Here is a 22,601-nt window from a genome sequence, read left to right on the forward strand (position 1 = left end):
GCATGTTTTGGCCATTCTCTATACATTGTGACAATCAACATGCTCTTATATTTTATATGATTTCAAATGTATATAGTTTGGTACTTTCTAATGCACCATGGAACATCTAAAAATACATTGCATTACTTTTTTGTGTGCATTAGATGATATTTCTCATATATCACAGTCTCATAAAAATATGGTATGTGTCTGTATGACATTTGTCTACACGCTCACATTTTGCTAAATATTAAGTGACATTTTCCTGGGCACGCATGACATTATCAGCTGCATTATGTGACAATTTGTCATACTTTGTGGTTTTCTCCAAAGAAAATATGGGAATTTCTCCGAACTTTGCATTTATGTTTCATATAAATTGAACCACTTCTCAGTACATTGTGAAAAAGGTTCCAGAGTACATCTTTTTTCTAATATTCATGTACTATTTCTCAACCTGATGTGGGTTCGTTCTGTATTCTTTGCTTTTCCATTAGAAGGATTATATTCCCTCACACATGAAATAACAATATCAAATACAGTATTTGACATTTCCACTTCAAAAATTAAATTTTCTTGGAATATTTTTGGTTTTGCACAGCATTTATCTGACACTGTGCTCCGTGCATCATTTGACATCATCGCATTTATTACATGGCATGCTCCTACATTTTATGTAAAATTTCTCACACATTAGAAGCTTTTCCCAAACACTGTAGGAAATCCTTTCCTATATTGCATGATATTTTCTTAAAAGGTGTTTATAGCATGTACATTCCTGACATTTTCTGAATATTTTCTCATATATTGGGTCTCATTTTCTCTTGCTTATGTTTTGTCATATTGTCCTCAACATGTGATATATTCCTATGCATGATATTTGTCTATACATTTCATTATAGTATCCGCTGTTTTATTTGAAATGTTCCTGTATCCTTGAGCAATATCCAGTATCCAGGGTTACCCTGAAATAAGGTCCCCCTTCACTTCCTCCACAATAGGTTCAATTTGTCTCAACTTTAGCTTTGCCCATCCTTGGTCCCAAGGACATGAGTAATGCTTATCCTTAGTTCGAGGCTGGTTCTTCAATCGCACTGTGTGGTTCTAACATTTACCAATTTCCCTTCATCTTACACTTTTTACATATGATTTTTGTTCTGCGTTGTTGTGTATTTATTTGCAGCTTGCCCTGGTGAGTGTCCATTTTAAAGAAACAGTATTCCGGAAGTGGTTGTGTTATGCAGTTTGTGCAGTGCCACGTGGGAACCCGGCAAATATAATTTGTAGATAAACTTTGCTCGGATCACATTGCAGGGATAGCGGGCTGTGCAGGATAACATCCAGTAGGCTGTGCAGGATAAATTTGGATTTGAGGTAGCATAGGTTTGTCAGATATGTTTTTTTATGCAACCTAAAGTAGAAATGTTTTGCCAGTAGTTGGTCATATCATATTGAGACGGTAGGGTCCAACGCGGTAAAAGGCAAACTAAGAAAACTAAATGGAAAGACATACATTTTTAAGGAAAGTACCACATAAACAAAAATTCTGTGTGTGGCAAGTATTGTCTCCTCTACGGGAAAAGTAAATGAGGACTGAATCACCCATGCTAGGCAGAAAAGCGAGCACGTATGCAGACTACACGGATGGTACAGGGGCAGTGAGAATCCGAGGCTTAAACACAAGTTCGAAAGCTGCTCCTGTGCCTCACCTCATCAATTATAGCACCTATGTGCACTGGGACCACGCAGAGAAGGATAGCATTGTCTTACACTTGTAGAATGTGCCCCTTGGGAGACTTCAGTGCAACCCATGTCCAGAGGAGAGGTGGTCCATGTGCTCAAGATGCTGGAGTCAAGAATCCGAGTCTAGCGCTCTGATTAATCTTGAGCAAACACCATTCTCTCTTAGTTAGCAGTACAGCCATAAATCAAAGTGGTTGGAGGTGTAGCTTATCTATAATAATCATTCCATAAATATTACCTGAAAGCATCAAGACCACAACTTCAGGTCACATTTATAAGCCTTTCCACAGATAAATAAATGTGCTTCCAAAAGCGGGCACTGTGAGTGAAGAGTCTGAAATTTAAAGATATATCCCTTAGTTTGGGGTGGCTGGTCCTGAGATTCAAGTGACTTTAATTCCTATTACCAATGCCCTGTCTCCTGGGATGGCATCTCTGCTCCTGGCAGACCTTCATCCAAAGGTAATCCCATTGCATCGGCTTGGCTGGTGCATAAGGATGAGCGGGGTCCAGTATACACTGAAGCGAATGAGAGAGAGCACACAAAGGCTTCCTGTGTCCGACATGAGGGAAGCCAGAGTGTGCTCTATCAATTGTGCGACACTGGGGTAAGATTGGAGCCAGTCACTGTTTTTATGCCATGTCCATAGTGAGCGCAATCAGCAAACACATTATCGACCACCATAAGTTTTCGAAATAAACTCTGCCTGTTTAAACCATAGTAGGCATATTACTGTGATTTTCCTTTGAGAAACTGTCCGATACCGAGAAGGTCTGCCGAATAAGAGGTGCAGGTCTTGTTTCTTCTAAAATATATACAATTGTTCTCTTAAAACGCCCATCTCATGCTATCTTATTGTGATACTGCCTCAGCATTAATTTAGCGAGTGAGAGATAAAATATCCAGGATGTTGGGAGGGACCTGAAATACTTGTCCTCTTGACACTAGCAGGGTCGAAGTTCTGTGGAATACTGTGTCTTTAAACAGCTGCCCATAATGCACACCTGTGTGGTTTTATTTCTCATTCCAGCCATTCCTTTGGAGGTTTAATTTCTGTGCATGTATTTGAATCCCATCTAGAGAGCTGGTGCTGCTGTTTGAGTCTGTGCATGCTACGAGCCGTGCTCGCAACGGGGGGCTTAGGAACTGCGAGGTGAGGAGAATGAACGAGGCGCCTCCGCACTATCACTCGCTCTCCTCCGCACAGAGGCCTGGTGCCCCTGCACCCGGTGCGGGGGAAAGGTAGGGCATTCCGTTGCTCTGTTGTGAGTGTTAGCCCTACTTTGGCATTGGCCGCTGGACCTGTTTTCACCCTCCCACTCTCCTCCTGCCTGAAACTTCTAGTGCAGTGTCTGTGTAAGTCCTGTATTGTGCCCCTCTGCATGTGTCATGGCCTCTGGACTCTCACTTCGTGTCTGTAGTGTGTCGTGGTCTTCCAGGTACTCGTGTCTCCTCTGAGTAAGAGTCACAATCACTCGAACTCCCTGTCTCTCCTATGTCAAAGTATGTCCCATGCTGAGAATCGTATGCTTCTTTAGGCGTGCAACTTGTTGTCCACTGAGTACTTTGTCGTCTCCTTTATCCATGTATGTCAAAGAACTTTGGATTTCCCTTTCCTTTGTAGAGTGCCACTAAATGAAGTGCTCAACTTCTCCATCAGTCAATGTATTGTAGGATGTAGTCCCTTCTCCAGCTTCTCCGAGTTGGTGTTGTCCCTCTCAGTCCTTTTGCATTTATTGCTGTTGTTCCAGAAGGTTCTGTGGGACACAACCGATCCTGGACCATCAACCCACGTCAATGAACATGGTTTTGCTGTCACTATTTTTAAGTCTTGCAGGCCTAACATAGACCATCATTTCCCTATAACATACTCACAAACATAAATACCAGTACCTGTCTGTCATTTCATCTCAGTACTTGTCAGAGAAATAACATTTCAGAGAAGCTATTACATTGTAAGCCAATTTAATGAAAAACTTAGATTTTGTTATACCTAGAGAGTTCATTTTCAGTGAACACCTTTTCCACTAAAAACGTTCTTGATTTTCAATGTTTCATCCTCTCTCCTTAAAAATGCTCTGTATACTTTTCTCAAGCGTGTTTTTATCTACCTGAAAACCTACCCCTGCACCACACCCTAGACAAACCTTTCATCCTAGTCCAATACCTAACCCTTACCACACTCAAACCATGTTTGTAAGTCTAATCATTCTCCACCCACTCACCTAACTCCAACTTAAATAAGACCTTGCTTCTAACCCTTACAAACCCTAGCCCTACGCTAGATCTAACCCTTATCCAGACTCTGAAAACCTTGCCCCTAACTGTTACAACAATCCTTATCCTGCCCGACCATAAACTGGCCCATACATGGATGTTTATTCCGACTCTAGCACCAGCCCGTCTTTGGCTCACCCCCCCTTGACTCTCCCCTAACCATATCATAGACCCTAACCTTTACTGAAACTCTGAACCTAATCCTAACTATCCTTAGGAGTAAATTCGACCCTGAACGTACCAGTCTAATTTCGATGCAAATATTCCTCTGATTTGTATTTATATAGTTGTGCTTTCAATTAAATATTATTTAATTTCAATATTTATTCATGTTTTCTTTGAAATCGCCTGAAAATCGAGGACAGAATAGCAAAGCTTTCTATATCTTGAATAATTAGCAAATATATATGTGTCCTCCAGCCTTAACACAACTCTCACCCCTACTTCGCTTTATAGTGATCACACATTTGAAATACAGAGTTTCCTTAGTGGCAAAAGAAGGTTCATTAAAATGACTTTAGATTTTGAAATGACCAGTAAGTCATGTACTCTTGTGAAGGGTAAAGCAGATGGTTATGTCTTTGGTGGATTGCTTTACATTCTGCAGGCCATTGGAGACCCGCAATGAAGGAGGTAGATGCTCAGCACTTCTAATTGGTGTGTCTTTTGGCTGAAGTAGCAGAACAGGCAGAACACCACATACAGTGGACCCTCAGTGAACGCCTTACATTCTGCTATAGTGACTTATATCCCAAGGTGCCCCTGCTCCTGCCAAGGAAGACTTAGAAATGAGAGGGATACTAGCTAAGAAACAACTTGAGGGTGCATTGTATGCTCAATGCGGTTAGACGGAGCAAGACAAACACTCCAATGAAGGCAAATTATGAAATCACGAGCAATATCTGGGCATGCTAAGCCACATAGAGACAACAAAGTAAAGAAGTTCTGGACCAAGGTAGCGGGACTATTAAAAGATCCCATAGCAACTTGCGTCTGATGAACCTCTAATGAATGGGTTTTGAATTTTCCATGGTGGCATCATTCAGACCACCAGCTAACCTTACATGGTTTTCCTAAATTAACCAAGTGCCAATGATGAGTGGTTTAATTAAGAGAACACTAATACAAATTTTAATATGTGGATAGACAGGTGTCATTCTCTGCCAAGTGCTCTGCCTGAATGTGGAGAGTGGAGTTAGACCCTCCATCTTTTTCCAGGTCTCGCGTGAATTCTTCCATTACCCTCCAGGACACACGACCTAAGAGGCTGATAAAATTTTAGTTGATGCTTGATAGAGGCGGTGCTTTGAAACCTGAAAACAAGCACCAGGTGAGGTCTGCAAACCAAAATGTTTAGACTCCCGTTGGTTTGGTTTACACTGAATTCGCAGAAAACGTCTTCTTGCTCTGCTGGTATGGTATTTTTATTTGGGTTGAAATTGGTTAAATAATTATCAGGAGGATAAAAATGTGGATAGGTCCACGAAAAAGTAGTCACCATATGTAATTTTAAACTACAGACTGTTTGGAATTTTTAAATGTGCAATTTGAATAGTCTGCACAAGATACTAATGTTAGTCTACTCGCGTATCTTGACTTAGCCCCAAGCCATATTTTTAACAGGAACAAAATGGATTAATTTGTAAGTGATATACGGGGGAAGGCAATGCTGAAGAAATGGAAAATAGACCTCTATATTTAAAATCACAGTAAGAAAGACTGTGATGCAGTCTCGAAATGAGAATAATCCTATTATCAGCCGCAGTCCGTGCAGGTAGAAGCTGTGGGGCAGTGTAAGGGAGGAAGAAGAGGGACCATGCCAAGGGAAAATTAAATATATTATTAATTTTCCCTCCACAACGTCCCTCGGAATCCCTCCTTACATGGCCCACGGCCCCCGCAGCTGCTACCTGCATGGATCATGGCTGCCTATTATAGGAAAAAGTAAAGTTATACCACTGATGAGTTATGTCTCCAAAAGGGCAATGCTGTAGATCTCATCACCTTGCTCACCAAAGCAGTCAGGTATGCTAGTACAGCTGAGAGGACCTTTTAAGTATTTGCCATTCCAACTTTTCCCCAAAGGAAACAAAGTTAACAGGATTGCAGTCATGAGCCATTTTGACTAGATCCATAGCCACAATGCCACTTCTTTTGGCATTTTGCACCACAGACACTTTAAAAGAGTCAAACTCTGTTTATAAAAGAGGACAAATGTAACATATGGAAAATTACTTTGGAAAATTTGGTGAAAGAGGTTTTTGATAGCTTCAGAATTGTGACCACGTGCCGTTAGAGTAACATTCTTCTAAAGACAGCAGTTTGTGGACTCCCCAAAGAAGGTCTACTTTGATTCACCCACTCTTTCTTTCTTACTTTATTTTAACATACATGTCATAACAGTTTCACATAAAAAGTGATCATCCTCCTGTTTCCCATTTTTACAGATAAATACAGACAGACAACCATTTATTTTCCTGTCCGTATTTTCAAATGTGGATACACATGGAAATTGGGTTGTTTTTGAGTGATTCTGAATGCTGTCAGTCAAGATTGCCAGGCCAAAAGCTGTGTGGGTTGACAGGCAAAAGATTAAAAAAGTAAAGGAACTTTAGTAAAGAGCCTTAAACATAAGAAATCTTGCACCTTTTAGTATCAAGGTTGTGCAAATCTACTGCTAAGTGCTTAGTTTATCATATGAGTGTTTACATGCGCTCAGGCACGAGTGTACATTAACTGGTTAAATAAATGCAGAACTATACACATTTCAGTTTCACTTTTTCACAAACCTTATAATAAATATGGATAAATAAAAGTAAAATTAGCAAAAAATAAATATGGATAAATGCTGACGGAAATTACCAAAATATAAATACCGTAAAACCGAGAGCCCTAATTATAATATAATAGCTTATTTCACCCACTCATTCATCTTGATTGGCTTCTAGTAAAACACTGAGCCTGCATCTCTTCCACATTGGGGCCCATCGGGAGACGGGGAGGGGAAGAACCGACCGGAGACAGATGTAAGGTGTGATAAAGGCCGCTTAATTGAGAAACAGGTGCATCCTGACAATATACCACCTCCTTGGCCTTTGCCGTACAAAACTAGGCCTAACTAACTATACGTATACCTGCCAAAACCCCTCGCCCCACCCCTAAACAGTTCCCCACCAACAACATAAACATTAGTACCAAATACCCAAACGCCTGCCTCAACTGTTTCAACACCTGCCATATGTACACTCCCTCCCCCTCTGCCAGGAAAAGTCATTCCTCCTATCCTACCTCCCCCGTTTAACTAGGAAAAAGCACCACCCAACATAACTTTCCAGCACCTGTTCCCAGCGACAACACAACCAGCCAAAACCCTACCTTAGAACGCACCTACTTCCAACAAAACCCCCTTTGGCCCCTCCCGTGCCATCAAGACCCATGTAAACAGCCCCCTGCACCCCCCTTACAACCAAAACTACAGGGAGGGTGGGTGGGACAACGATCACCTGCCCCCCGGCTGCTGGGTCACTGTCCCATGAAATGGTGCACAGTGACCCAAAATGGCCGCTCTTATTAGAACCAGCCCAAAAACAACTAGAACCCCCTGCCTAGCCCAACCAGCTTCGCCCTTCCTGTCCCCGTCCAAAATCTTCCCCACCCCTTCCTCCCGGGGCCCCAAAATCCCCGGGGGGGCGAGCCTCCCGCCGGTGGGCCACCCCCCGCAAAGCCCCATTGGGGCCCATCGGGAGACGGGGAGGGGAAGAACCGACCGGAGACAGATGTAAGGTGTGATAAAGGCCGCTTTATTGAGAAACAGGTGCATCCTGACAATATACCACCTCCTTGGCCTTTGCCGTACAAAACTAGGCCTAACTAACTATACGTATACCTGCCAAAACCCCTCGCCCCCACCCCTAAACAGTTCCCCGCCAACAACATAAACATTAGTACCAAATACCCAAACGCCTGCCTCAACTGTTTCAACACCTGCCATATGTACACTCACTCCCCCTCTGCCAGGAAAAGTCATTCCTCCTATCCTACCTCCCCCGTTTAACTAGGAAAAAGCGCCACTCGAAAGCCCCCATACGGCTTTCGACCCCCCCTAGGACTCCTGCACCCTTGGATACCTGTGCACCCCTACTGCCCGGTCTACTGCCTCTTTCAACTGTACAATATAGAGCTCCATCCCATATCTCGATAAATGCGCTCCATCTTCCAGAAAAAAGTAGACCGCCCCATACCTCAGCTCCGGGTGCTCCATTTCGCCCACCCCTTCCTTCTCACAAAAAGCCCGCATCTTCCTGTTAATTTTTCTCCGAGTCTTGTCAATTGCCCCAGGTCTCTCCGCCCCCCCTCCAACATCTCCTGGGTACGAATTCCGACCAAATGACATAACAACCCGCCCACTGCCTCCTGATCTCTAGCAAATCCCTCTTCATTTGTTTCACCAGTGCCAGTCCTTTACACTGCACTAAGTCATTCTCACCCACGTGAATGACTACCACATCCGGCAGATCCCCCCCCGCACAACATTGTTCAAAACCGGCACCAACTCATGCCAACGCATGCCCCCTTTACCCCTCCAATGACACCTAAACAACTGCTCGTCCAATTCCAAATTAAGATTTCTGTGTTTCTCCCATTCGGCCCTCTCTGCTCTCTTTACAAAGGAATGGCCCACCACGTATATGTTCATCACCGCTGCAGCCGGCCCCGCCACCGCACCTGTAAAGACACATATGTGAGCAGCGCGCACCAACAGCAAGTCTATTCCAACACTGCCCCCAGCAGTCTGACGTGCGTCTTATAGCAGTCTGATTTCCAGCGCCCCAGCTTTTTAATCTCCTCCTTCCCCCAACCCATCCGCGCCGCCTCCGTCGCCGCCCCGATGCGAAACGAATGCGTCCCGAATTCCTTTGGGTCCTCACCCATATCCAGTAGGGCGTGCCGCAGGACCCACAGCAACTGCGCAGCTGTCACCCGACCCACAGCTCCCCTGCCAAAAACCTCCGCCCCGTCCTGCACCCGACCGGCTGCCAGTCTTCTCCCCCATTCCACCGGGCACACCGCCTCCGACCCCCCTGGACCCAATAGAACCCAAGTACCCTCTCCCCGCTGATCAGTCTTGGACCGGCGAAGCCGCACCGCCACCTCCCGGCCGCGCAACTCCACCTCCCCCAGGTCAAACCCGGACGCCCCTTCAGACCTACCAACTCCGACACCCGGAAAGCCCCATAGAACATCCATGACATCAGCGTGGCAAACAACACCGTCTCCGCCTGGTCCCTGCATACCGCCGGCAACCGGCCCACCAAAACCTCCAACATCGCCTCCGTAATGGGCCGCCTCCGCCGCGCCCGCGCACCTTTTTCCCTCTCCCAACCCTCCAAAAGACGCCCCCCCAATTCTTTTGCCGAAGGCGCATAACCCCACCAGAGCTTGCCCATGAGAGCCACCCCTGCCAGTTTTCCTGCTATCGTCACTCTCGTCAAACCTCTGTCCATTAGCCCTAGCATGAACTGCACCACCTGTTCCTCCCGGTGCCACTTGCCGCGCTGCCTTACCGCTCCGCCACGTAGAAACTCCATCCAAGCCTGCTCATAACTCCTCCACGTGGACGCTGCCAGGGACGACCTCACCAACTGAACGACCCGCGCTCTCCCACCAACCACAGCTCTTCCGGAACGCGCGTCTTGTCCGCCGCTGCCTCCGTGGCTAGCTCATGGAACCTCCGCCACTGGGAACGAGACAAAGCATCAGCAATGTCATTGTCCACTCCCGGCACATGTTGAGCCTGGAACAAAATATTGTGCTCCAAACACCTCAACATGAAAACTCGCATCAATTTCAGCACCTGGGGCTCCCTTGCAGACTGCCTATTCACCACCTGCACCACCGACATATTGTCCACCCTGAACAAAACACGCTTGTGTGCCAACTCTTGCGCCCACACTGTTACAGCCACCACCAACGGGAACAACTCCAGGAAAGCAATGCTCCTACCCCCCGCCTGCCACTGCTCCGGCCATGTCTCCGCGCACCACCTGCCTGCCCAGTAGAGTCCAAAACCTCCGACTCCCGCCGCATCCGACGACATCGTCACGTCCCACTCCCAGTCTTCCGGGGGCGCCATGGGCACTCCATTGAAATGCCCCAGAAAAGCCAACCACATGCTCAGGTCCTCCCTCGAGCCCGCCGATAGGCGCACATGATGATGGGGCAGCGTCAACCCCGACAAGGCCAAACCCAACCGCCGACAAAACGTCTGCCCTGCTCGCACCACTCGGCACGCGAAGTTGAAATTCCCCAGCAACACCTGACCTCCCGCACCGTCACCTTTTTTCTGGCCAACATGCCCGTCACCAACTCCGTCATCACCACCCGCTTTTCCTCCGGTAGGCGTGCTTCCATGGCCGCTGAGTCGAGCTCTATCCCGAGGAACGACAGCACCGTGCTGGGACCCTGCGTCTTCTCTGGCGCCAAGGGCACCCCTAGGTAACCCATCAGGTCGGTAAAACTGTCCAGTCGCTGCTGGCAGTCTGACGAACCGGGCCGACCCACCAGGAAGAAGTCATCCAGGTAATGCGTTATCGCCTCAGAGCCTGTGCGCCAGGAAAAAGCCCACTGCAAGAAGGAGCTGAATCTCTCAAACAAGGCACATGACACGGAGCACCCCATGGCCAGGGCTCTATCGACAAAGATGAGACCGTCAAACTGGATCCCTAGCAACTGGTGATCCGCCAGATGTACCGGTAGCAACCGGAACGCCGATTTTACATCGCATTTTGCCATGAGCGCCCCCCGCCCCGCCGTCGTCACCAACCTCCTTGCGACGTCCACGGACGAGTACGACACCGACGCCAACTCCGTTGAAATAAAGTCGTTCACCGACGCGCCCTCTGGCCATGAGAGATGTTGAATCAGCCGGAATTGACCCGGTTCCTTTTTCGGAACCACCCCAATTGGTGAAATGATCAAATCCGGCAATTGCGCCTCCTCAAAAGGCCCCACCATCCTCCCTTCCTTCACCTCCTTGTAAAGGTTCTCCCGGACAACACCCTTGTGTGCGTTCACGGACTTCAGGTTCTCCGCCCATCGAGCGATCCGCGGACCCTCGTACCCTAACCGGAAACCCTCCCTGAAACCCCGACGCAGCACGGCCGCATCGTCCGCCCGCGGATAAGCCTCCAACAGAGGTTCCAGGCGGTCCAGCCTAACCGGCGTACAAGCCTTTTCCCAGGGTACTCCCCCTCCCCCCCTTTCGCTCCCCCTCCCTCTACCGGGCACGAAGGACGGGTGCTGTCTCCGTGCAGGGCCTCCCCCAAGCCCCCAACAACGCGCCTCCGGGTGGCGTCTCCCGCACGCGGAGCATTCATGCCGAAAACGGCACACCTGCCTGAGGCAAGAGCCTCTGTTGAAGTCCCAACAGGCCCCAACGCCGGCAGTGCTACCGGCTCCCCCTGCCCCCAACCCGCCACGGGTGGGGCGGGCCGAAAAGGGGGGGGCGCCAGCGGCAGCCCACTGGCCGTGTAGATGGTGCGGCCAAATTTTGCCCCGCTCATCGTCTGTTGGTACAAGTCCGCGTCCAACTCCCCCCACTTTGCCTCCGGGTCCGATGCCATGCGCGCCCGAAACTCCTCGTCATAATGCGACCACGCATTACCCCCGTACGTCACCTGCGCCCGCCGTACCACGTCCATGTATTTGAACAGTGCGACTGCCCTGTCGGGGTACTTTTCGCAGTACACGCTGGCATAGATCAGGAAAGCCGCCGACCAATTCTCAATGGTAACCGGCACCTTAGGCCGCCTGGCCAACTCCTGCTCCTCCTCCTTTGACCCCTCTTTGGCCATCAACTCCCTGTGAAGCAACTTCAAAATCTCCACATACTCCCCCTTCCAGATCTTTTCCCTGGTCGCCATCGACAAATGCGCCCCCAAGGGCTTCGCCACCCCCATGTACGGCAGCTTCCTGACCGGGACCTCACAGCTCTCCTTCGCTCCGCCGCTCAGCGCCGCCGACCCGCCGGACGTCGCCATCTCTCCCGTCCCCGCGCTTGCCGACGCCGCTGCACCCGCCGACCCCCCGGACTTTGCCACCTCTCCCGCGCCTGCGCACCCCGACGACGCTTCACCCGCCGCCTCCGTACACACCCCGGCATCCATCACAGACCTACCCTTCACCAACCTCACCGTATCCCCCCCCCGCATCCGTCCCCACTGACACCTGGCAACCGCCATCTCCCCCTTCCGCCTGGCCTCCATGAGGCCCGCCCGAGCCACTCCCCGATCCTGCATTGGCCTTACCTGGCGTCAAGGCTGGCGTCCTCACCGGATCCCGCCGCCTAACCAGTTCCACTGGGGGGGCCGTCACTCGCGGCACCATCTGCCGGGGGCGTACCTGTAAAACACTGCCAACAACATTACTCGCCTCCCCTACCGCCTCCCGAAGCTCCCCCTCCTCCTCCGACTCAATCTCGCCAACCCCTTCCACCAATACCCCTCCTGCATCTACCCTACTCAGACCTGCCTTGTCCCTGCACTCCATCATCAGTGTCCCTAAATCCACATTCCCCCTTCTCCCGTCTGGTATTTAGAGTAACCTGCCAAATTGCTGTTCCTTCCCCGTCCCCCGGCGGCCGGATCGACCCATCGGGAGGGGGGCATTGGAGACCTATTGCCCTGCCATCCACCTTCGGCACGCACATGGTCCCTCGTTGGAGCGCGACCGCCCGTACTAGGCAGAGCCGGCCCATCCACTCGGCGGGTTGGAGCCGCAAGCTGCTCACCCGAGCCCCTCGACAACTGCTCCTGCCAAGAAAAAAGCGGGGAAGTCCAGCTTGCCAGGGCAAATGCACCCCCTTCCACCCCCCAAGCTCCTGGCGCACCCCTCCCCCACGCCGCCGAAAGCCCTCCCCGCTGCACCGGCCGCCCTCCCCACACCCCCTCTCCCCACTCCCAGCCCCCCGCACCCCCCATGCTACCCCACACTCCCCCCCGGCACCGCCACATGCCCCGCACCCCCACCCCCGTAATCCCCTTCAACCCCCCCTCCCCGTGCCCCCACTCACTGGGACGCTCCCTCCCCCTTCCCCCCCCAGCCCCCCTCCACCCCAAAACCCCTGTGCACCTCCTCACCCCCGCCCCGTCCCCAGCCTACACCCGCCACTCCCCCCCCCCGCCCGCACCCCTCCCCGCGGCGACACCGGCCTACTGGGCCCCACCATGTCCTCCTCAGATGACGACCCCCAGTCCAGCTTGCTCTCCGCCCCTTCCCCTGCCCCCTCACCCTCCTCCGATTCCTCAATCAAAAGCGGTGAGTCCCCCACTCCTCCCCCTTGCCCCCCATCCTCCCCCTCCCCATCTGCGCCCCCCGCCACCCCCACCCCCCCTTCTCCCCTACCTCCCCTCGCCCCCTCCTGCCCTGTGGGCGCGCTCGCAGCATCATCTCTACCCCCCTGCCCCCCTCCAGCACGCCTTGTCCTTGGCCCCCATTCCCCCCCCCTCCAGCCTGGCACTCCTTCTCGACTTTGGTGCCCCCCCCCAGCCCTCTTAACCTGGCCAGGCCTCTTCCCCCTCGAAGACCCTCCCGCCGGCCTCCCGCTCGTCTTCCCCGCCCCCCCTGCCTCCACCACCGCCTCCTCTACGAACTGAAGCGGGGCCTTCCCCCGGCCGCTGCGCCTCTTGCCCGCCCTCCCTCCCCGCTTCGGCGCCCCTACCGCCCGCAGGCCGACACCACGCTCCACTCCGCCCCGCGGCGCTCCTCCCCCCGTCCCCGCCTCCCGCCTCGCACGTGAACGCGGTGGCTCACAAGCCGCCACCGCCGCCGCGGCGCCATCAGCAGCGCGCCGTGGCGGCCTTACCATTAAATCTCCCCTCAGCAGGTCCGTCCTGCCGGCCTCTCCTAAGAGGCGGAGCGCCTCATGGACGCGGGGGTCCGCCATCGCCGCCATCAGCCCAGGTACCATCTCTCGCGCCGCCGCACTGCCGCTCCCAAATCTTCAGCTCCGCCGACAACGCACTCCGCCCTACTCCTCACGCCACAATCTGCCCGAAAAACTGCCAAAACCGCCAAACGACCACGCCAGAAACGACAAAGGCCACAAATCACGACAACGGTCACCTGCCCCCCGGCTGCTGGGTCACTGTCCCATGAAATGGTGCACAGTGACCCAAAATGGCCGCTCTTATTAGAACCAGCCCAAAAACAACTAGAACCCCTTGATTCAATTTAAGTAGTCTGGAAGCTAATGTATCTGGCATCTAGATAAAGCTGGCCACTATAATGCCCGTTTCACATTCAACAATTTTCTTCAGTCTATATTTGGACACATATTAAACAATATCAAAACATTTTTTCCACTGTGTTCCAGCCATACCACCTCACCATTCTTTCACCTAATATTTCTAGGGAGACAATTAACAGCTCTGGGCAGAATTGTGATTATGCCGAATTAATCAGAGTAATGTTGGTAATTATGTGTTACTCATTGACGCCTTTGACGCAGAATTACTGAAAATTATGAGATTATTCCTAATCGGGTAATTAAGAGTAATTTGGGAGAAACAATCCAACAGTGAGAACATATTTAGCAACTGCGAGCATCTGCTCACGCTCACTGTTCATGTTCTGCTTAATTTAGACCTGTTTTTTTGTTGTGGGAAAATCTTACACCATAGCACATTTAGCCAGTGCGAGCAGCTGCTATTCTGTTGCACTTAACGCAACAATGCACCCTCATGTCCATTTTGGATGAAAAGGGACACTTTTTGTGCTAAGACATAGCACTAAACACAGAAGTACTCTTCATATGTAATTGAATTATAATCTTGTGAATTTTGTAGGTAATTTCACATGATTATCCAACACAAAAATACGCAGGTTACTCCCCCCATGGAAATAAGCATGTGTCTCTGTCTATTTCCTGTTGACATCACAACAACAAGCCTCTAAAACTAGAGTTATTCCAATGTTCATTTTGATGCCTTCTGAGAAAAAGTATATTGTTGACATTTATGACAGGAAGTAGATCCCGAAAATATCACTTTTAATTTATCCTCAAAGTGAATTGATTCTGAGGAAGTTTCCTCTTCTGACTTCAGAGGTCAGACATCGGGGGAATCAAGTTTTATAAAGAGCCATGTATCTCTTCACTCCTTACTTGCATTGATGCCCTCTTCACTCACCATTGTCATTGCTGTCATCTGCTTCTCTTTCTCTCTCTTGGCTCTTCCATTTCCTTCCATCCTCTCCATGCGTTGGTCATTCTTCACCACATTTACACTTTGGCACCAGAAGCCATCGAGAGAAGGAAGATGCCTCCGACCGCTGGCTGCGTCTCAGGTAACCCGTCATTTGCACATTTCTCACCTTTCCATGATCCATTGCCAATATATAACTGACTCAAAAAACAGAGAGGGTCTCTTAGATAATCTCTAAACAGTAGTCTCTTTTAACCCTGTTTCTAGTTCAAATCTGCGCTTTTCTGTGTTATTGTTTCTTAATGGTTTGTATTTTGTGTTTAGATACTGTAAGGATCATTGTGTTGTTTTCAATTCTCGGTCATTCATATTCTTAGATCACGAGAACTCTGGCATCCCCATGAAAAGTTATTTTGTCCAACCTCAATCTCTTTAATCTGTGGCATTGCTATAGGAGCCTGGGGACATTGTCTTGTAGAAGCAAGCAAGCACCATGACATTCCTAGAACCCTGGTGATAGAAAACAATGCAGAATTTGAATTAGAATCACACAGTTAGGTTTTACAAGAATTCCAAAAATATGAAAGAAAAACAGCAATCATGGCAAGAGTATAAAATTAGGGAAAGAGCAATTTTTGAAAGAAAAATTTGTTTAGCCGAAATTTTAAAACTATGCTATATATGTCCATAATTTCTCTTATTTAACTCTTTGCTCAGCTTTATTGCTTTTGAACCATAGCTTTTTAATCAGGGGTTTATTTTCTGCACCCCACAGTATTTTAGAAGCAACTTACCCAGAATACATGCATTTCCCTGAGTGATGTTGATGACTTATCTATTATTATCCAATGAGAATGAAATACTCATCCACACTCACATGAATGCAGAAGGGTGTCATGCCTGCCAATGTTGTTTTGTGTTGAGTGCTCTAAGTAGCAGCACTGCTGAAATGGACGCCACACTGGCTGATAGAGAGGGGTAGAAGTTAGCGGCCCATTTTTTAGGCAACCCACCGCTAGGTGATTTTCATATGTTGATGATGAAAGAGACTTTGACTTTTCTACTTTCGAGAGACAGGCATCCACCTGTGAGGTCAAATGATTTACCAGTAGGTTAAATATTCCAATACTCAGTGAAACCTAAGGAATAGTCACTCACATATACTCAATTTTGACTGACTCTGTCCCTGCCTTTCTGGCATGTAAGAGGCAACAACCTATCGGGGAACTTCTCACTTTTCTTAGAAATCTGTTCACCCAATTCCGTTGCTTGTCACAGAAGTAACCGAGAAGGTGCTGTCAAAAGGAACCTCGTGGAATTTAAGAATATTTTGCATTAGCTATGTTTAATCTCCCTATAAGTCGCAACAGTGTTACCCTTTTTAATGTGGTGAAATCCTAAATGTTTCTACATGTTTAGGTGATAACTGAAATAAAAGATGTATTCCTGTTTTCTGCCTGTTCCTTTGGATCTATAATATTCAGTCCCATTTTCTTTCTATACTGATGCTCTGTCTATGCTTTCAGTATGTTGGCGCAGCTCGAGTGCTCATACCTCACAAGGTACAGCACAGTAGCACACAGCTTATTGACAAGTGCAACTTTGCCAGTACTTCAGCCTAGAAAACATCTAAAAAAAGCATAGAATTCTGATTTATTTTCCATAGTGCATTAAAAATCATCCACAAAAAGGCACTGAATCCGTAGGTCTTTTTAGTCAGAATTTGGGTTATGATGGTAAAGAAAACAGTTTGGGAAAATGAATAGAGTTGCTTTCTTTTGTTTACTAACTATTCCTAGAACCAACCACGCGTTATCACGCAGATGCCAGGGTATGATTGTCAATCTTCAATGCTTCCTGGCTTAACTGCAAGAGTGGGTACAGTTGGAACAGTTTCCAAGGTCTGTGAACTGGCTTGGCCTTGGGTGTGCTTCTTCAATATGCACTTTTGGTTCTTACAGTCTCTGCTGCTGTCTGCTGGTTGGCCAGTCAAGGAAGCGCCAGCGGTCACGGCGGCTCCCCGCATCCCCCTCAGGATGTGGTTGCCGATAAGTGGTCCTCTCAGACTCCAAGCACCTGATTTAAAGAGCTCTCATTAAGTCTCCTATTATGTAATCAAAACATGAATTAACAAGTAATTTACACCTCGGAAACCAATTAAGCAATTTGCAAGAGAGGCCCGCTGAGATCAGGCTGCAAATGCACTATTGCGTCCATAATAATGAACATTTTGCACTTTATTTCACATGCGCGGATAAAAAAAAATCCCTGGTTTTGCTACCTGATCAGGGTTATGACATATGTCCCAAGCACATTTTTCACATGATAACCAGGTATAATGCAGTTTGCTTGGCTCATAGTATGTTATTCTAGCTTCAGAAAAAGTATCAGATAAGTGTCCTCAAACTTACTTAAAAGGGAATCACTCCTCCAATTAGTACAGATAACTGACCCTTCTGTTTTTTTACCTTTTGAACTTAAAAGTAACAAAGCAACAAAAACGCCAAATTATTTCATTTGCAGAAATGAAATTGAACATTTAAAGTAACAAAACTGAATAGGCTGAAAATGTTGAGTGAAAACTTGTTTAGTTTATCTGAATTTATTTAAAGATAATTATGACCGTGTATTAATTGTGCTAATAATAAAATGACAGTGTGTAATAAGGAATTTGAACAAAAGTGATCTGGGGCAGATGTACCAAGCTTTTTAACTGTTACAAATCCTCCAGTTCTGCGTTTACGACTGTTAAAATTCTTTTTATTTTGTAGTAATCCATTTATAGGAGTCACAAATGTTTTTCCAACTCCAAAAATGGAATTGCATATAGATACCAATTTGGTATCTGGAAGGTGCATGTTGTAGGCATCCTTTCAATATAAAGGCAATTTGGGAGAATGAATAGAGTTTGTTTCCTTTGTTTACTAACTGTTCCTAGAACCAACCACACTTTATCGCACAGATGCCAGGGTATGCTTGTCAATTTTCAATGCTTCCTGGCTAAACTGCAAGAGTGGGTACAGTTGGAACAGTTTTCAAGGTCTGTGAACTGGCTTGGCCTTGGGTGTGCTTCTTCAATATGCACTTTTGGTTCTTACAGTCTCTGCTGCTATCAGCTGGTTGAACAGTGGAAGCGCCAGCGGTCACGGCGGCTCCCCGCATCCCCCTCAGGATGTGGTTGCCGATAAGTGGTCCTCTCAGACTCCAGGCACCTGATTTAAAGAGCTCACATGAAGTCTCCTTATTATGTAATCAAAACATGAATTAACAAGCAATTTACACCTCTGAAACCAATTAAGCAATTTGCAAGACAGGCCCGCTGAGATCAGGCTGCAACATTACGTCCACAATAATGGACATTTTTCACTTTATTTCAAATGCGCAGATTTAAAAAAATCCATGGTGTTGCTACCTGTGCAGAGTTATGAGATAAGCCCCAGTGGTGTTTTTCACATGATACAATGCAGGTTGCTTTATTCATAGTATTTTATTCTAGGTACAGCAAAAGTCTCAGATAAGTGTCCCTAAAAAACTTACTCACTAGGGAAGGGCTCCAGACATTCGTTCAATGAGCTCAGATAAATGGCGTCCTTTATTTACCAAATTGGTATGTAATGTATCAATGTTTTGCAACCTCAAAGTAAGCCTTTTGCAAAAGGGAAGAGTTACCCCTTGGGATCCCTTCCCCTTTGTGAATGTGAAAAAAAGTTTGTTGAAGAGTAGGCAATGGTCCATGGGACCAATGCTTCAACAAAAAAAAAAACACAAATACAACGTGTATTTATAGAGCCAGTACTGTTTCCTTAAATGATATGGGCTACATTAAAAATAAATGTTTGCCTTATTGTGAGCCAATCACAGACTTGCTGGTCTGCTGGCCTCCGTAGTTCATAATCCTTGTGAAGGTCTTTGATCGTAGAAAGTCATCATGTGTGATCTCCATCATTAGTCTTCAAGTAGTAGGTCAATGCCGGTTTTCAAGAACTGACCTATTAATAATGACAAAAGGGAGAGTGCAAACAGACTAAATGATTCTGAAATGGTGTTTTTATTAGTAAATGTAACTTTATAGGTATTTAATTAAATAGTATTAAGTTAATATTGGTAAATAGTAAAGAGGATGGCATTGTGTTTTTCGTAAAGAAAAATGTGGACACATAAGTAATAAGGAATAAAGTTAGTGATGAAAGAAAAATGCATCTACATTGTGAAATATCAATAAAAGAAGATAAATAATTGTTAATATTTGTTGCACTCAGTGAGAAGTACAAATGAGGCAGGCGTTCTTTTATTAATAAGTAGAAATGCACCAAGGAAATGCAATTGTACACAATTAAAGTAAGTTAATACTTACACAATTTAATTGAACAGGCATTTTGAGGTTTTTTTGTAAGGCAGATGTGATCTCAGCATCATTGCAGGAGTTTCCCAAGTTTCGTACTTCATATGTGTGATGGAAAATTTCATTACGGGAGTATCTATTTGGCGGGGGGGGGTTGGAAGGGGGGTTTATTGACTTTGATATTGCAGTCCTCAAGCCATGCAACTTACTTGCCTATATGAACAAAAAAGTGACTTTTAATGAATTCAGAGCAATGAGTTAAAGACAACTGCATGTCACTAATAACCACAGTTTGTAGAATTGATTGGTGAATACTGTGTCGCACTTGCAGGTAGAAAATATTTTGATTCTGGGTGTTATATGGGTAGCCATATGGAGTCTGAGGTGTATGGCATATGATCCACGTTCTGCACAAGCAGGATATTGTACTGGATTTCTGTATAGAGGACAGAAATCCCAACAAGGCTACACGGCGTGAAGTAGGATAATGTTTCTGCATTGCGTTATGTTGTCTCCCTGAATAGATGCACTGAAGGTAATTTGATGAGGCTAGAGTGTGATCTGACATTAGGAGGCAAAGCATTCTCTGTAGTTTAGCAGTATGACGGAGGAAATCTGAGGAAACTTAACCTAGTTCAAGATATATATCACAGCTCTTTGTTCTTGGTTGGGAGCCAGAACTTGCCATGGCAGCTCCACCGCCTATCCCACAGGGTGACTATAGATAACTGCACCAGCGAAAACCTTTGACTTGAACGAGAACATCTTTTCTCAGATCCACAGTGTGCATCTGCCTAGGGAAGGGATGCATGTATAAGGCAATTTGCTGATATAGACATTTCTGCCTGATCTCCAGAGTGTTGTTATGCAATTGAAGTTCCTGCCACAAGGAACGAAGGACCGGCATGGAGTGTCTAAATCTTGCATGATGCAGAGTCTTTATCACCACTTTTATAGAAGAGCGTATTGTGCACTATAACATTGGAATTGCTGATGACTGTACTTATCACTGTCTGCAATTGATGCTAATATATCATATCTAGTGGCAAAAGATTGACGTGTGCGATAGGATTATATTTCTTTAATACATTTACTTTAACTCAATCTTGAAACTTCAGAAAGTTCAGAGTAAAAAGGAAACTAAAGGGGGATAGCATCTAGGTATCTGAGCCTTAATTCATGGCACCTGTCTTTAGCTGGTGGACCCCACGGGTGAAGGTATTGATCTGGGCCAGGAACTGGGTGAGGTCTGAGTACAGACACTGTCAGAGGGCGAGGTGGGCTTGGAATCTCTCCAGAAGACTTCCTTGAATTTTCCCAGCCCAATTCCACTGGCAATCACTCTCTCTCCCTCTTCAGCAACATGCCACTCCACCCCGGTTGTATGCGTTTGATCAGGGAGAAGCAGCTGGTTATGGGTCTGACTGCAGACTCTTCCAGAGGTGGCTGCTAGTCTCCCATTTCTCTGGAACCACACACACCCCTCTCACACAAGAGGAAAATGAAGTGGAATGCTAGTATGTGTCCCCGCTCTAATTTGTGCCACTGTCTATTCAGCTTTTTGGCCCAGCAGTTAAATGTATCAATCAGTGTAATACAGCTGGTTGACATATGAGAAGGCTGAAACTGTCTCAAGTCCGGTGATAGATGTCAGTCTCATACAGCCACCTAGAGTCCCTCTTGCAGGCTACCTTGATTTTAACCCCAAGCTACCTCAATTTCTTAATCTCTGTTGAGCCCTAATTTCTTACACCCGGACTCCCCAATTTGATTTCCTACCCTCTCCAGCACATGCTTCAAATGGCCTTCTTGTTCTATGCTTGCCTCTTGGTCTCCACCCTGTCGCTCCTGCTCTCACCTTCCGATCTAGCCAACCAGGTGTCTAAGCTTGGTCATCTGTTATACTCTACCGCTCAAGGACCTAGTTTGGTAAGCTAATTTTGAAGATGCTCTTCCTATTCACACAGCATCATCTGCATTCCATCTCACTGACCAATCTCTCCCACTCTTTCTGCCTCATTTTTTACCCAATCAACTCCAACGTTTTATGTGTTATCAAGTAGTCCTGCTCACAAGATTCTTAGTCCTTGCAGAAATCTCAATACATTACAACACACCTCTGGAGACAGCATTCTACAGAGCAGAAATTCAATGTGGTTCTAGCTGCTGAAAAGTGATGGGAGACCATAAGTATAATTTCCCACATGCATTTAACATCTATAGATACCATCCCTTCCCCAACTCCATTGAGCTACAGCATTTCTATGTTGTTTAACAAACTATGGTGCAGATAGTAAACTCTGGCCTTTTAAATGTGATTGTCTCTCAGCTACATTCGTCCTTCATTACATATAGCCCATTGCTTAATGTGCCCAGCAGCTGTTGACTTCCACCACATTTCAGCAGCTCTTGTACATCGCTGTTGAACTATAATCACGTGTAAGAAAATAGTCACTGCTAAATTAATCAAAATCTGTGTGACTACCCAGGGCACTAACCTCTTTGTATCTTGCTCTTGGCTTCTTTTAGCCAGATCTTTAATAGTAAACGGAATTTCTTTCGGATTCACGCTGGCTGGAGATCAAGGTATAGCACACTGGAATCTTGCACAAAATGATGGGGGCTGCATGTCTTGCCCTTCCGAGACCTGGCGTGTCTCGGATCGTCTAGGTTTTCTGGAGAATTGCTTGCTCTCCAGCTGGCAAGAGTCCGTTTTCAGAGTGGTGCCAATAGCAAATTGGATTGCAGCCAACCCTCCTAACTATTGGCTCATTCCATTTTCTATTGTGCCACATGAGAATAAACTCCTGTGAATAACAGTGGTCCACTCCAACAAATGTTTTGCTTGTTTTTGGAGAACCCTATCACTATGAAGCCGACCCAAGTGCTTGAACAGCTGAACTCTGAATATCTGCAGAGTGTCAATAATTGTAATACTATTGAAAACCCTTGTTTTGGCTGGTCCTCACTATCTGTCGAGACCCTGAAATATGGAGCAAGCCCTCTATGATGACATCATAGTTTGTTGTTCTGCATATCATATTGTAAAACACTTATG

At 47.0% G+C, this 22,601-nt stretch overlaps 1 protein-coding gene across 2 annotated transcripts in view; it reads left to right on the plus strand.

Annotated features, from left to right (window-relative positions):
* The window catches only part of KCNQ4 (potassium voltage-gated channel subfamily Q member 4), a 1,096,614-nt gene that overhangs the window by 911,335 nt on the left and 162,678 nt on the right, over positions 1-22,601 (plus strand). Inside the window, exons 9-10 of one of the 2 annotated variants that reach the window (XM_078680638.1) lie at positions 2,804-2,965; positions 15,296-15,343. In XM_078680638.1, coding sequence (XP_078536764.1) covers positions 2,804-2,965; positions 15,296-15,343 — 210 coding nt within the window. The remainder of the gene's footprint in view (positions 1-2,803; positions 2,966-15,295; positions 15,344-22,601) is intronic. The other variant, XM_078680639.1, reaches the window with a different exon arrangement.

This window comes from Lissotriton helveticus, chromosome 3_1, assembly GCF_964261635.1.
Source record: "Lissotriton helveticus chromosome 3_1, aLisHel1.1, whole genome shotgun sequence".
Classification (NCBI taxonomy): Eukaryota; Metazoa; Chordata; class Amphibia; order Caudata; family Salamandridae; genus Lissotriton; species Lissotriton helveticus.